Source organism: Pelophylax lessonae, assembly GCF_965119305.1.
Source record: "Pelophylax lessonae genome assembly, chromosome: 5".
Lineage (NCBI taxonomy): Eukaryota > Metazoa > Chordata > Amphibia > Anura > Ranidae > Pelophylax > Pelophylax lessonae.
The window spans coordinates 511,272,692-511,288,965 of NC_138772.1; the positions used below are offsets into that span (position 1 = coordinate 511,272,692).

Below are 16,274 nucleotides of genomic sequence, written 5' to 3' on the forward strand. Positions count from 1 at the left end.
GTGCTCACGTCTTTCAGATCAATTTTATATATTAAAAAAATACAAAAAAAAAAAAATTAGTCTTTCTGAAAAATTAAACTATTCCACACACACATTATTAGTGACCCCTTTTCTACTGTCTCTCTTTAGTAATTGAACGATTGGGTAAACCTAAAAACCCCAGGAAGCCCTTTTCAAATTTGAAGTTTGCGTCCAAATTGGCCGAATGTCGAAACCCTGATATGCCAATGGTTGATTTTTTTCAGGAGAAGGAAGTTCATTCAGATGGAATAAAATAAAAAACAGCAGATATTAAGATATATCAGGCACTCTCCTTGAGCTGGACGTTTTGCACCCCCCCCCCCCCCTCTTCGGCTAAGAATCAGACCCACCCAGCTCAACAAAGGCAGTGGTCCCATTATTCCATGGCTCTTCCACAAGGACTTAAATATATATGTTCTATATACACAACAAAAAAAAGGAACAAATTAGACAACTTAGTGGTTACTAATTCTAAACAATGCAAATTTTAATTAAAAAAAAAAAAAAAAAAAATAATAAAATAAATTGCGTATCCAATGAATCCCACACTTGAAAGCAGTTCCAGTAAAGAGGATAAGGGCAGGGGGCATTGTACAAAGTCGGATAGGATTTTAGTTCTTTGGCAAAAAAGAACTTTTCAGTTTTATAAACCAAGACGAGTGCATGGACAGGGGGCTGATCCCAAAAAACCCAGCATGATTTCTTATTGACAGTAGGAAAATAAATCTCTGCTGATATCGTCAGTATTCATGTTCTTCTCCACTTGCCCTTACACCTGGGGGAAAAAGAATAAAAAAAATTAATGAGCTGCAAAAAAAAAATAAAAATAATAAAAAAAAAACAGTAAAAAACAAAAATGAATGAGCTGCAAAATAAATAAACAGTAATAAACACCATCTGCTTTCCATAATACGGCTTCAATTTTGCTGCTTTCATTACTCCACTGATTCCACTCCCTACCTGTGGGTTATTTTAAAGCTGAACTCCGGGCAAAACGTATTTTTCCCATGCAGTGAGCTGCATAGGCGGCTCTCTAATTAGGCAAATTAGGCGGTCGCCTAAGGCCTCGCGGCCAGTGGCAGAGCGACAACATTTAGAAGGGCGCAATCAGGGAAATCTAAGTAAAAGATTGTTTTAAATCCTCGGATATAAAAGTTGCAGCAGTGTGCTGCAGTCCCTTCACTGCGGCTGACAGGTGTCTGTTGTCCGCTGGGTGGCTAGGGGAAAAGGAGAGGGCCCCTGGGTGGCTAAGGGAAGAGGAGAGGGCCCCTGGGTGGCTGAAGGAGAAGGAGAGGGCAACTGGGTGGCTAAGGGAGGAGAGGGCCCCTGGGTGGCTGAAGAAGAAGGAGAGGGCCCCTGGGTGGCTGAGGGAGAAGGAGAGGGTCCCTGGGTGGCTGAGAGAGGAGGAGAGGGCCCCTGGGTGGCTGGGGGAGAAAATTCTAGAAACTGTGAATTCATACTACAAAGGTTAAGGCTCTTAATATATGCAATTTATACAGTTAATTTTTATTGCTTGAATTATTTTCCCATTATGGGCGTGAGTGGGGCCTCATGTCCAAGTTTTGCCTTAGGCCTCACAAAGCCTAGAGCCGCCTCTGGTGAGCTGTGTCCGCACTCCATGGGTTAACTTCTCGTTTTTTTTTCTAGTTCTTCGGAGAGTGGAGATAAGCCCCGTACACACGTACTGATCGTCGGCCGAACGATCGGCCGTCTTTTGTCCAGGGCTGTCGTGTCTGCTGAAAACTGCAAAAGACTGCACACGAATTTTGTCGGCCAACAACAGCTGACTGCAGAAGTGATGTCATGTGATGGTTAACTTTCCTTGTCTTTTTTCTTTTCTGCGCATGCCCAGTCTTGCTAATCTGCTGTCTGTCGGCTGAAATCTGTACTGACTGGCGAACAATCGGCCGTTCTGGTGTTGGCCAACAAAAATTTTAATGCCTGCACGACAGATTCTGTTCGGCCGAAAATGCGCTGTCGGCTGCATTATACTAACAAGCCTACAATCGGCCGATCGGTCGTTGGCCGAATATTTACGGCCGACAATCGGTACATGTGTACGGGGCTATACACTTGCCTAATCCTCTGATCCTCCCAGCACAAGACCAGTCCCCCTGTGGCTCCTGCCCCCCCTACAGTCTTGTGCAGTGGACTGTCCCTGATGTCATCAGGCCCATAGACCTGCTCTGGACATGAGCATGTCAGGAACAGTCCACCGCTGGAGTGGAGGATCGGGTGAGTATACAGCTTTCTGCTCGTCCCTGGGAAAAATGAGCAGTTAACCCTTGCAGTGCAGGCACAGCCCCACAGCAAGGGAAAACTTTTTTTTGCCCGGAGTTGGGCTTTAAAGCCTAACAGAAGTCTCATCATCTTTTCTTTTTACCTAGGTCATTTTCTGATTTTCAGCGCTGCAATAGTTTGACTGATAATTACTCCACCATATTCAAATTTTTTTTCATTGTTCTGAGAAAGAAATTTTACCTTTTTTATGTTTGATTCTTTTTTTTACTGCGGCGGTCAGCCCCTGCCAGGCAGAGTGACGTTAATTAACGTCACTAGCCTGGGAGGGTCTGGGGAGCGAGCGCGCGCCCGCGGAGGCGCGCTCCCGCTCCGTCACGGACCCCCCCGCGCGTGTGACCAGCGGACCCGATGTCCGCCGGTCACTCGGCGATCGTCGGGGGAGAGGGAGAATGTCAGGCAGCTTGTGTAAACAAGCCACCTGTCATTCTCCTCGCTGTAAAGACACTGATCACATGGATCTACTATGTAGATCCGTTGATCAGTGTCCTTACAGCTCAAGCCACAGCCAATCACAGTAGAAAGCACGCCCCTAGGGACACACACAGCCCCTCCCTCCCAAATAAAGTTAACCCCTTCACTACCAGTGTATTTTTACAGTAACAGTGCATATGTATAGCACTGATTACTGTAGAAATGTCACTGGTAACCCCAAAAGTGTCAAAAAGGTCAGTCAAGGGTCCGATCTGTCCGCCACAATGTCGCAGTACCGCAAAAAAAAAAAAAATCGCAGATTGCCGCCATTACGCGTTAAAAAAAAAAACAAAAATGACAAAAATCTTTCCCTTTGTTAGTAAACGCGATAACTTTTGCGCAAACCAATCAAAATACGCTTTTTGCGATTTTTTTTACCAAACATGTAGCATAAAACAAATTGGCCGAAAATGTTAAAAAATTTTGATTTTTACATTTTTTTTTTGGGGAATTTCATATTAAATAAATGTGAAAAATATTGCTATTTTTGCAAAATTGTCGCTCTTTTTTTGTTTATAGCGCGTGATCAAAAAAATCGCACAGGTGATCAAATACCACCAAAAGAAAGCTCTGTTTGTGGGAAAAAAAGGACGCCAAATTCGTTTAGGTAAAGCGTCGCACGACCGCGCAATTGTCCGTTAAAGTCACGCAGTGCCGAATCGCAAAATACCCCCTGGTCTTTTAGCAGGAAAATCCTCCGGGGCTTAAGTGGTTAAAAAATGGAAAAAAAAAAAAAAAAAGTTTGTTTCACTTACATTCGAATCGATTATAAGGCTGCATTCACACCTGAGCAGATTGAATTTCAGGCATTTTTGAGTGTTTTACAAGCATATATGAGTGTTTTAGAAGTGTACTATAAAGACCCCTTTCACACATGCTGTCCGTTTTTCATCCATCCGTTGACGGATGAAAAAAAGGACATCAATGTATCTCTATGTAAAAACATATGACAACGGATGATCATCAGTTAACATCCGTTTTCATCCGCTTCCGTCAATGTCCGTTTTTTTGAACGGATGAATACCCTATTTTTCATCAGTCAAAAAAACGGATCATACGAAAAATGGATGACAACGGATGAAAAACGGACAACAACTGACGAAACACGGATGACAACTGACGAAACACGGATGACAACTGACGAAACACGGATGACAACTGACGAAACACGGATGACAACTGACGAAACACGGATGACAACTGACGAAACACGGATGACAACTGACGAAACACGGATGACAACTGACGAAACACGGATGGAAAACGGATACATTTTGACGTGACTGAACTGATGAACCCACACCTAGTTAGCCCAATATTCAGGGCCTCAACCTGTGCTGTATTCCTGGTGAGACAGGCAGTCAGGACTCAATATTTCTATACATTCCTGAATGCTCATGTAGCAATACCTAAATACTGTGTTCAGACCATCCCCCAAAGAAGGAATTGCTTTTGTTTCGAAACATGTTGGTTATGGATAGGTCAGTGTGACCATTGGCTTGGATCCCCCCCCCCATTTGTTTACCTTTAATTGAATCGGTGATATACCTGTACTCATACAGATGGTCCACTAGGTTTGCTTTTATATGATCTGTATTGTGATTTTTTTTTTAGGTTAATGCTATATTTTTACTACATTAATATTCTATGGTACTTATTGCCTGCCTATAAAGTGCCATCTGGGGGGGTTGCTTCCTTTTTCTATGTTCCATTAACAGGGATGTTGCGGCTAGTCCTTTGGACTTTACACTAGCTCTATATATACACCTTTGTTCGTTCCTTTTGTGCTGCCATTCTAGATTACGGCAGTAGGTGGCACTGCAGGCAATAGCAAAATCCAGCTGCCTATGCCCACTGAAACCGAGCAGCCGTTCACATGGAAGCCTATGGCATAAAAGGCTGAGAAGAGAAACTTTTTTTTTTCGTTTTCGTGAACAGCCCTTCTAAATAAAATCTTCCAGTAGTTAACGGTTTTAGAAATAAAAGGGAGACTTTTTGGTTTTCATTTGACCCTTGTAATCTATAAAAAATAATGCCATATTAAACTATTACCTAAAAACCTCTACGTCAGGGGTCTTCAAACTATGGCCCTCCAGTTGTTTAGGAACTACAATTCCCATCATGCCTAGCCATGTCTGGGAATGTCAGAGTTTTACAATGCCTCATGGGATGTGTAGTTCTGCAACAGCTGAAGGGCCGTAGTTTGAGGATCCCAGCTCTACGTTATTATGGTCGAGCAATGTTTGCACCTTTTATGGACACAAGTGACACCATATTAAAGGATAAGTTCACCTTTTAACAAAAAAAATAAATAAATGCACATTTTTTTTTGCTGGTAAAAAAAAAAAAAAAAAAAAAAAAAAAAAATGTGCATTTATTATATTTTGTTTTGGGAACCTGTAAAGCAGCACATCCATGATCAGCAAATCGCGGGTGCCATGCAGGGCTCCTACAGACTTCTCCGTGTATCGGTCTTCTCATACCTCGTACAGGCAGACAGATACACAATGACAGGAAGAAAGAAACTACCAGTGCTCTCAACAGCGCCATTGTAGTTCATTAAAACTTCAAGCCGAGAGCTGCAAAGACTGTCAGGGACTTCTTGTTTTCCATTTACAGAGGACTGTGAATGAATGACATGGCAGGGCGGGCAGAGCCCTAAATACGGGTGGAACATGTAACATGTTCCAAAGGATGAACGTAAAGATACATCTGAATATTGAAAGTGACATACCAGTCCAGTATACCCCCCCCCCCCCCCATTGGCTGCTCCTTCCTCAACAGACACAAAATAACCCAGTGCTCCCGGGTATTGGGTATGTGTGACCTCCTTCCATGTGACAGCGCAAGAGTCTAGCAGACAGGTACTAGGCCCGAGCGCTGCCAGAGGGATGTCGTCACTGCTCCCCCTAGGCTCCGACAATAGCCAACATTGGGTATTTTGGTGGCCATTGCCATGAAGGAAAGGAGTGACAGGGGAATCACTGCCAAGCTACCCCATAGTGTTTTTTTTATTTTCTTTTACAGAGACTTTCAATTTGCCCTACAAAAGGTAAGTATATCAAAGTAAAACCTAAAGAGCCAAGTATTACTGACTATATTCCTACCCCCCCTGGACTGGTACTTCCATACCCCATTCCTCAAGTACCCCCAAACAGGACATGTTTTGGAATTTCCCTTAAATAAAACAACAAGTCATTGATTTAAAGCACCTTTGCAAGTTGAAGGAAATCCTGAAAACATGACTTGTTAGGCCCCTTTCACATGGGCTGTCTGATCAGATCCGCCTGTCAAGTTTTTTAAGGCGGACCCGATCGGATGCTCCATGCACCTCTATGGAGCAGCGGATGTCAGTGGTGACCTCTCCGCTCACACCCGCTGCTATCGGATCCGATTCGGTCCGTGAAATCCAGACGGATGGAAACCCTATTTTCCATCCATCTGGAGAATCGGATTAAAACGGACAGGCGGTCCATTTTCATCCGATCTCCCATAGAGGAGAGCAGGACTCTGACAGCTCAGTTTCTGCAAAGTAAGTGGAGACGGATCTGTCATCCATCTGCTCAGCAGGGATCGGCGGATCGATCCCCAGTGAGCAAAAACGGAGAATGCCAGGCAGAAAGCCCCATGTGAAAGAACCCCAAGGGCTCTTTCACACGGGCTGTCCAATCAGATCCGCCTGTCAGTTTTTCAGGAAGACCAGATCGGACCCTCCTCTCTCCCCTATGGAGCGATGAATGTCAGACATGTCCCATTCGATCCTGTCCACAAAAAACAGACGGATGGTGGTCCTATTTTCCATCTGTCCGGAATATCAGATGTAAACGGACATGCGTCCATTTCCATCTGATTTCCCCATAGAGGAGAGCGGGACTATGGCCGCTCTGCACAGCGGAGCAAGCACGGACCTGTCATGCGCCTGCTCAGTGGGGATCAGCATTCAGAGTGAAGCCCTACTGCAAGGAGATTATCTGCTGCCTACAGTTGGCCTTTAAAAACTGTCCATAGATATCAAACAAGAATTAAAGTGTGGAGGTCCGACCATTTTATAGTATTTTTTTTTTTCTGCAAGCTTGACGGCAATATTGGGTTTGACTGAATCAGTCCACGCAATGGTAGTAGGGAAGGCGCAGTGCACATACTGAAGACTGCTTAGGGAATAGCACAAAGGCCTTTAAAGTGGTTGTAAACCTCAGACATAAAATATTAGCAAACCATATCCTTCTATAGCGCTCTTATAAGTGTCATTTCTATCTGCTGCTTCATTCTTTTATCAGCACGAATCACTTCTGTCAAGTCTTCCTCACACCAACAGAAAAAGGTGACAAGGGAGGGACCTACAGCACACAGGCTGTGATTGACAGCCTCAGCTCTGTTCCTGTGTGAAGAGGGGCGTGCATATTCCCTCCAATCAGCTCTCACTTCTCTCTTTACTGAGCTCTGCAGAGCTCTCCACCACCTTTTTTTTTTTTACCGACAGCTCAGAGAGGCTTTATAAATTCGGTAGGAGGATTGGTTTAATCTCTGTGTATCACCTGAGGCCAGTCACTTCACTGAGTATATGTAAGCTTGCAAACACTTTAAATCTAGCGGCTTTTTATATCCAGATCTGGCAGCGGCTGCCCACATGCCTGGGATCATCTGATTGAAGTTCTATAGCATGTCTAAGGGCACCTGTACTAATCTTCCTCCTGCAGAGACCACCTATGTAACCCCTCTTAAGATTACAAAGCACATAAAGCATGTAAACATGAGGGAGGTCAATAAGGTCCTGAAGAAGCGAGGTCTCATGAAACGCGTTGACCCTACTGAATTGGGGATAAGTTGATGTTGTAATTTTAAATACTGAATTTCTTATGGCAACTTATGAAAAAAAAAAAAGGAAAAAAATAGAACTATTTACGCAAACACTAAGGGCTCTTTCACACGGGCGTTCCGTATGTCCGTTTTTCATCCCATCCGTTTGCGGATGAAAAACTGACATAATGTATCTCTATGTAAATACGGATGTCATCAGATGATCATCCGCTGACATCCGTTTTTCGTCAGTTCAGTTCAGTTTTTTTGAACGGAGGAGAACCCTCTTTTTTTCTTCCTTTCAAAAAACGGAACGGACGCAAAAACGGATGTCAGTGGTGTCATCCGCAGACATCCGTATTTACATAGACATGCATTATGTCAGTTTTTCATCCGCAAACGGATGGGATGAAAAACGGACATACGGACACAAGTGTCATCCGTGTCCGTTACAAAAAAAAAAGGACCTGATCGGGCAAAAAAAAAAAAAAGGAACGCCCGTGTGAAAGAGCCCTAAGTGTGCTGGTGACATATACTGCTCATCTGCCTCCTGGGGTGACACCATCCATCCTGTCACTACAACACCCATTCAGCATGTAATACATTACTTTTCAGACTGCAAACCAGATGCTCACGTTTAAAGCCGGATTTCAACTTCAGTTAACCACTTAAGCCCCGGAAGATTTTACCCCCTTCCTGACCAGGGCCTATTTTGCGATTCGGCACTGCGTGACTTTAATGGACAATTGCGCGGTCGTGCGATGCTGTACCTAAACAAAATTGACATCCTTTTTTTTCCCACAAACAGAGCTTTCTTTTGGTGGTATTTGATCACCTGTGCGATTTTTTGATCATGAGCTATAAACAAAAAAATAAGCGTCAAATTTGCAAAAATAACAATATTTTTCACATTTTTTTTTATATGAAATTCCCCCCAAAAAAATGTAAAAATCAAAATTTAACATTTTCCGCCAATTTTTTTTATGCGACATATGTTTGGTAAAAAAAAAAAAAAAAATAGCAAAAAGCGTATTTTGATTGGTTTGCACAAAAAGTTATCGCGTTTACTAACTAAGGGAAAGATTTCTGTCATTTTTGTTGTTTTTTTTTTTTAATGAGTAATGGCGCGATCTGCGTTTTTTTTGCGGGACTGCGACATTGCGACTGACAGATCGGACCCTTGACTGACATTTTTGACACTTTTGGGGTTACCAGTGACATTACTGCAGTAATCAGTGCTATACATATGCACTGTTACTGTAAAAATGACACTGGCAGTGAAGGGGTTAACTGTATTGGAGAGGGAGGGGTTAAGTGTGTCCTAGGGGCGTGCTTCTAACTGTGATTGGATGTGGCTACTGGTGTAAGAACAGAGATCAACGGTCCTACATAGTAGAACCGTCTGATCTCCATTCTTACACAGGAGAGAATGACAGGTGGCTTGTTTACATCAGCCGCCTGCCTTTCTTCCGGTGTCACGGATGATCGCGAGTGACGGGGGACATCGGGTCCGCCGGGCATACGCGCGTGGGGGTCCGTGACCGCGCGGGAGCGTGCCTCCGGCGGCGCGCGCTCGCTCTCTAGAAGCCTCACAGGCTAGCGACGTAGTACTACGTCGCGTTGCCTGTGAGGGGCTGACCGCCGCAGTAAATAGTCGTGCGGCGGTCGGCAAGTGGTTAATAGGACAATGAAGTCAGAAGACAGATTTTGGTTACCTACACTGAACACTAAATGCTTTTAGAATCCATAACCATAGACAGTTTCCTTTTTTTAAAGAGGACATGGTTTATTAGCACCAATAAGGGAGAGAAGCAAAAAGCACACAAAATTTACGGTTTTCAAAATATTGTGTTAATTACCTGGTTAGAGTCCTCGTTGGGAGTATTTTCATACTCATAGTCCACCGTGTCATCTAGGGTATCCTGTCCAGTATGGCTCCAGCTGTCCCCACCATCTGAAATAATGTCCTCATCATCATGTAATGACCTATTCCAGTCCTTGGATTCACTCTCTGTATCGTATTTATCATCCGGATCATTGTCCAGCTGATCTAGAGCTGCTTGTTCCTGCATTTCTCCTAAACAAACCTTGACTTGCTCAGAATTCATTTTAGTCTTGAGCATAAGAAGATCAAGGTCCTCTTCGTGCAGCTGGCCATATTCCTGGAAATACTCCACTAGAATCTCTTTGCCTGCCTTTGTGGCCGACACCATTTTGATGAACCTTTTCCGCTCTTCTAAAGAGCGTTCGTAATTTTTGCGGTATTGCTCCATCCATCTTAAACTGCCAGTTCGGAGAACACAGCGGTGATCCTTAAACCATTTTACAATTTCCGTCCTAACGAGCCCAGTCTGTGCTGCTAGTTGGTCGTACTCCTGTGGAGATGGCCACTGGGTTCTTGCAAAGGTACTTTTTAACAGGTGAAGCTGCTCTTGTCTTGATTTGATCTGTGGGGAAGAGCCCCCAGAATGCGTTGTTGCCCCGTTAATAAATCCATCATTTTCAGAGCCCATAGAGTCTAAAACCTCTTGCTCCACAGAATCTTTCATCTTTCTTCTATCGGAGAACCACAAATCGATGTCTCTTCTGGGCAGTTTCGTCTCCGATCGTAAACGATCAATTTCTGCTTGCGTGGGATACGGGTTTTTCGTAAAACTGTTTTCAAGACACTGAATTTGATCCTCTGTTGTCAGTGCAACCTTTCGGCCCAAATCCCTGTAATGGTAAGGGCGACGGGTCCGGCCAGACAGCTGGTCTTTGATTAAGGTTTCACTGGTGATATTAACAAGACCCCTCTGACTTCTATACCTATGGTCGCTAAACCATTTCTTAATTTCACTTCTGGGCAAGCCAGTGGCATCTATTAACCTGTAAACTTCGGCATCATCAGGAAACTGGCTCATGACAAAACTAGCTTTCAAAAGCGATATTTGTTCATGGGTCTTTTTGCGCTCATGCCGTGAGGACACAGAGTGTAACCTGTGAGTTGATGGAGATGGAACCTGTCCTGTACTCTGACGCTTTGGCTCAGGAGCCTCTTGGGGGCTCTGCATGGTGCGTTTCTGGGTTTGACTTGGAGTAGTGCCAATACTAACAGGGACTGAAGGAACCGTAACCGCAGGTGCATTTGTTACTTGAGTGAAGACTAGACCTGGCTGACCGATGATTTGACACGGTACTGCAGTCTGGATAATCGGCTGTGCAATTTTAGCCGTAGTAGTTAAGGGGGCTGGTAATACTGTAAAGGTCTGAGGAACAGACTGGATAGTCCCATTGAACATTTTCTTTCTGGCCTCCTCTACCTCTTCTGGTGACCAGCTTATACCATGCTTTAATCTTTGGGTAGCAAACCAGATTCTGATTTGCTCTTCAGGATGTTTTGAAGCCGCGGTCAACCATGACAGCTCTGCTTGTGTTGGGTAAGGAAATTTGTTAAATGAACTGATCAAAGTTACATTAGTGTCAAGAGCAGAGTTATATTTGTTGCTGTTCAGGGGCACCGCAACTTTTGGAAGAAGGTGGATGTTAGGTGGAAGTTGAACAGAAGGCATCACATGAGTTAGACCATTCCCAGAAATTCCGTTCATTTCCGGGAGAGATGCACTGATGCCAAACTGAAAGTCCAGCAAAGATTCTTCATTCCTCCTTGATGTCCTCCTTCCATCCAATCGGCTTTTTCCAAATTTTATAATGGGCATTTTAGGTAATGATATGCCTGACGCATTATCATCAGTCTCAGTGTTGTCATGGGTGCTAGAAACATCACCACCACCCTCGATAGATTGTTCTAAGATAGTCTGATTATTGCGCTTCATGAGTTTTAATTTGAAGTTGCTTTCTCCGGGGTGATTCTTTGAATTGTGGTCGGATAGAGAATCATATTTTTTTGTTGTGAAGTTACATTCAGCACAAACATAAAGAGGATTAAGAATGACGTTCGGGTGTTGCATATCGACATGTTCAGTAAATTCATTAAGGTTCTGTGTTACGTATGGACAATACTTGCACTCGTAACCACCCTGAAGCCTTCTGGATTGATTTTCAGGAGGCTTACTTTCCACCACTTCATTGTTCTCAGCTGCATTTTCCTTGTCCCCAGCCCAGTCTTTCTTAGTTTCAGGACTGGGTGTATTGGCATTACTTACAATGTCCATATCCTGATCATCTTGGTCCACGAGCTCAGAGGCCCGTACCATGCATGGTGTTGTAGACTTTCTTTTACTAGCCATGCTGGCTCCTTTACTACTTCTTCAGTAGGTTGAATAAAATAACTTTAATGAATTTATAATCCACAGATTATCCAGGATGAATTGTATTGTACTTCCCAAATCTGCATAGGTTTGGAATTTGTTACACCTGTGGAAAAAAATGGAATAAGTTGGTATTTAGCTTCCAGCACGGATATCAGACATGTCATATTTGTATTCTTTCAGAATCCTAAAAGATGCAAACCTGCCTGCCTTGCTCTTGGATAATTGTACATTTTTTTGGGATAGAGTATGGTAGACCAGTAGTTACCAACACAGGGCTTCAATTGCAGTCCTGACATCCCAAGGGGGGAATGTATAATATTCAATGTATTTAGTGACAGGTTACATCAAACTGCTCGAGATCACAGCCATTATAGTTCCCTTTTAAATGAATGCTCCCACAACTGGCTGATGTGCCTGAGGGCTGTACTATAAGGACCAGAGGCCGTAGATTAGGCACCATGGGAGTACAGAATGGCTAACACCCATCAAGTGGAAGGCTTTGGACTCCAAGGTAGGATTTTAACAAAGCTGGGGACAACTGCAGGTTGGAGCCCTCAAGAAATAAGAGACACTACTGGGCATTTGATGCTCTAATCACCACTTATGAGATTTGACTTTGAGATAGACTGACCATTTACCAATTTCTAGTGAAGAAGTGTTACAGCGGAACTCTTAATAGAAAAGGTAACTTTGCAGTGCTCAATGCAATGCTTATTTAGTCTAGTGTAGCTCGTTGGGGGTTGGAGACCATGCTGGACTGACTCACTCAAGTCAATGGTCATGTGTGGGTGAGGGAGAAGATGGTTTTGTTTCCAATGGTTTGTGCCCAACTTGAAAGAAGGGGACGGTCAGCCCTTTTTTGGGGGCCTGGGCTTCTACCTCTGGGTAAGGCCTCAAAGTCGTTTCCACTTGTGAAATAGGAAGAGTAGGTAGAAAGGAACGCCCCATGTCCAGTAAATACAAGTTGGAAGGAGAGTGTGAAGGAGTTTATTGGAGACTCTAACAAGTATGACAAGCCAACACATTTCGGGATGAACAAAGACTCCCTCTTCTTCAGGACTGCACCTGTATGCTAATAAATGAGGATGAATCCCAAACAGGTGCGTATGTAGTACAAGGATCAGTCGGATGTATGTCAGCGTGTCGGCTGTGCTCGCTAAGGCAGCTCCGACATATATCCGTCTGATCCTTGTGCTACAGACACCTGTTTGCGATTCTTCCCCATTTATTAGCATACAGTAACAACCCTGAAGAAGGGGGGGGGGGGGGGGAGTACTTGTTCCCCCGAAATGCATTGGCTTGTCATAATTGTTACAATCTCCAATAAACACCTTCAAACTCACCATCCAACTTGCATTTACTGGGCACTCCTTTCTACGTACTCTTCCTATTTAGTCTAGAGAGATAGTTATAAATACAATACTTCTCTTTTTCCTCACTCCTAGGGCTCTCCTACTAACAGGATAAAGGCAGGCTCCTTGCATCCTTGCATACAATAAAGGACCACAGGCCCTGCATTGCATGTGATGATAGCTGAGAGCTGCGACTGGTCGTGCAGCTCTGGGAGACCAGTCATTTGGAGACGACAAAGCCTACGAAAGTAATACATATTTTACCTTATTCCTGACACCCACTAAACAAAATGAGCATCAAACTCCAACTGGGCTGAAGGGTGTTTACACCAGAAGATTAACTTCCAGCTTCTCTTTACTGCTTGACCAGTCGCAGCTCTCAGATGTCATCACAGTAAATGCTGTGCCCCAACAGGGTTTTTAAGGGCCTAACCTCATCCTGGGAGCAGGGGAGAGCCTCTTATAAGGCAAGTATTATGTGGATTCCTTTTCAGGCTTTGACTGAGCCCACCCCTTGCCACCAAGGCCAATGTGGCTATTACTTGAATTCTGTCCTAGTGACAGTCATTGCTCTGTTTAGGAAAACCATAAAATTACAAGGCCATTCCTCACCTAAAATGGCAGTAGTGTTCATGCACGCTTTGATTTTTCATTTGATTATTAATTTAATTGCTTCATCAATCTGATATCTAAAGCCTAGTACACACGGGTAGAATGTCTGGCGACATCAGCAGGTTCAATAAAAAAAACCGCCGACATTCGGCCCGTGTGTAATGGCAGCTGGTCCAGCGGAAGTGGGCCGTTCGGCCGGCTTCTGTCGCATGTGCATGCTGGAAAACCAGCAGCTGACTGGCTGCCGATCAGAGCTCTCAGACAATGGCTGATAGTGCTGACCGGAGTGTTCTGGCGGGGGGGGCTTTCCCGCTGTCAGAACACGACAGCTCAGTGGGGTAGATCGCTGTGCTAACATAGGATTGTTAGTACAGCAGCTCCAACTGGATCGGTCACTTTTCTTTGGCCGACTCATAGTATGTACTAGGCTTAAAGCTGGCCATACACAGTTCTAATTTCAGCTCCTTTCTGTTATATCAGCCAAAATCCAAGCAAAGGTGGCCCTGTAGCCACCACCTGGCTTGAGAAAACTCAAATGAAAAAATAAGTAAATGAGTAAATTATCAGCCAACCAGTGACTACATCTTATAAAATGCAGACACTGTTTAGGTATTCAAGCACCCATAAGCGCTAAGGATGCTTCAACACAATAGCCAGCAGTGCAGGTCCAGCATGGATGGAGGCATCAATTGATTTTCTAGTGGACTGACAGAAATCTCACCTCCACATCAGGGGTGGGCAAATATTGAATTCAGTAGCCAGTGTGCCCAACCCAGTAGCAATTTTTTTCTTCTAGACAACTAAACAGAACCTCAAGAACTTAAAAAATTTGAGGTGCATTGGCTGTCTGCCTATGATATGTCCAGCTTTGCTCTACATCAGGGGTCTCCAAACTTTCCAAAGGGTCAGTTTACTTTTGCTTAGGGGGGGCCGGACTGTGGCCAGTAGTAGTAGAAAATAACATGGCATCAGTGGGAGTAAACGGTGTTAGTGGGAGGAAGAGAGCCTCATTGTTTGTATAAATGGGAGAAATAATGCCCTATTAATGGTGTCCCCAACATTGGTGTCAGCTGGAGGAAAATTGTCCCAAGGGCCGACTAAAGGCAAGTAAAGTGCCGCATCTGGCTCCCGGCCACAGTTTGGAGAGCACTGCTCTATTTTATGCAACTACTGCAGGATCAGCAATTAACAGAAGGTACACCTCTCTTTCAGATTATTATATTTTGCAGGAACAAGTCCACATGCATTATATTTTGTGAAATTCCTAAGAAATAGGTCTTGAATTAATTACTGTTCTGCCGCACACAAGAGCGTAGTCTCTACCCCTGCACTAAAAGCTTGTTACATATTTTAGCTGCATTTATCCTCATCAGAATAAAAAATGGGTTTGGTGCAGCTTGTATGCAATCGTAAGGCTCCGAGTCATAAATACACGACAGATGGCACTGCGACACCTTACTGGAGACCAACATCTGGATTACTGACACCCACTGAAAACGTGTTATGTGTGGCTGACTGATTGGTAAAAAAAAAAACCTCTCGCTTTAAAATCTTTCAGCGTTTCCAACACACTAGAGAGCTACAACTTTTAAACATCCAAGGACATCCTTTAACATAAAAATATTTTTCTTCCAATGTCACTTTGGTGAAAGAGCTGCCTTATGTGATTTAGATCCTCGAATGCACCGAATCCCTAATACGGCTATAGATCACTGCAGTAATCTAGCCGAAGTAGAGTCTGTAGATAGAACAGGGGTCTCAAACTGGTGGCTCTCCAGCTGTTGCAGAACTACAACTCCCATGAGGCACTGCAAGGCTGACAGTTACAAGCATGACTCCTATGGGCAAAGGCATGATGGGACTTGAAGTTTCACAAGAGCTGGAGGGCCGCCAGTTTGAGACCCCTGCTGTAGAGGGTTGCAGGCTATGGCCAGTATGGGTGTTTAAGTTACAGTCTTTACCAATGGGTAGTTTTTTTTTTTATAAAAAGCTTAATACTTGCTTGTCCTTTCTGTTTTCTTTAAACACAGCTGAATGTACCGCAGGTACAGTGAGGAGGAAGATATTAGTTTGATCCCCTGCAGATTTTGTAGGTTTGCCCACTTACAAAGAAATGAAGGGTCTATAATTTTATATCATAGGTGTATTGTAAATAACACAGGATATCAACCTAAAATACAGAAAAAAAAAACCACGATACAAAATGTTATAAACGGAATTGCAGATCAGTGAGTAAAATAAGTATTTGATCCCCTACCAACCAATAGTTTTGGCTGCCACAGAACGGCTACAGATTGTGCTCATGAGGTACACAGATTACTCCTGTCAATTTAGGGGCTCTTTCACGCGGGCGATCCGATCAGATCCGCCTGTCAGTTTTTTTAGGCGGATCTGATCGGATCCTCCATGCAGCTCTATGGGGCAGTGGATGTCAGCAGAGACATCACCGCTGACACCCGCTGCCATC

The 16,274-nt window shown here is 43.9% G+C and overlaps 1 protein-coding gene across 2 annotated transcripts in view; it reads right to left on the bottom strand.

Moving 5' to 3' along the window:
* Positions 1-289: 289 nt before the first annotated feature.
* ZHX2 (zinc fingers and homeoboxes 2) overlaps positions 290-16,274 on the bottom strand; it is a 112,081-nt gene continuing 96,096 nt past the window's right edge. For both annotated transcript variants that reach the window (XM_082258224.1, XM_082258225.1), the window contains exons 3-4: positions 9,450-11,946; positions 290-796 (exon numbers count right to left, since the gene is read on the bottom strand). In XM_082258224.1, coding sequence (XP_082114350.1) covers positions 791-796; positions 9,450-11,819 — 2,376 coding nt within the window. In that variant the 5' untranslated portion in view covers positions 11,820-11,946 and the 3' untranslated portion in view covers positions 290-790. The remainder of the gene's footprint in view (positions 797-9,449; positions 11,947-16,274) is intronic.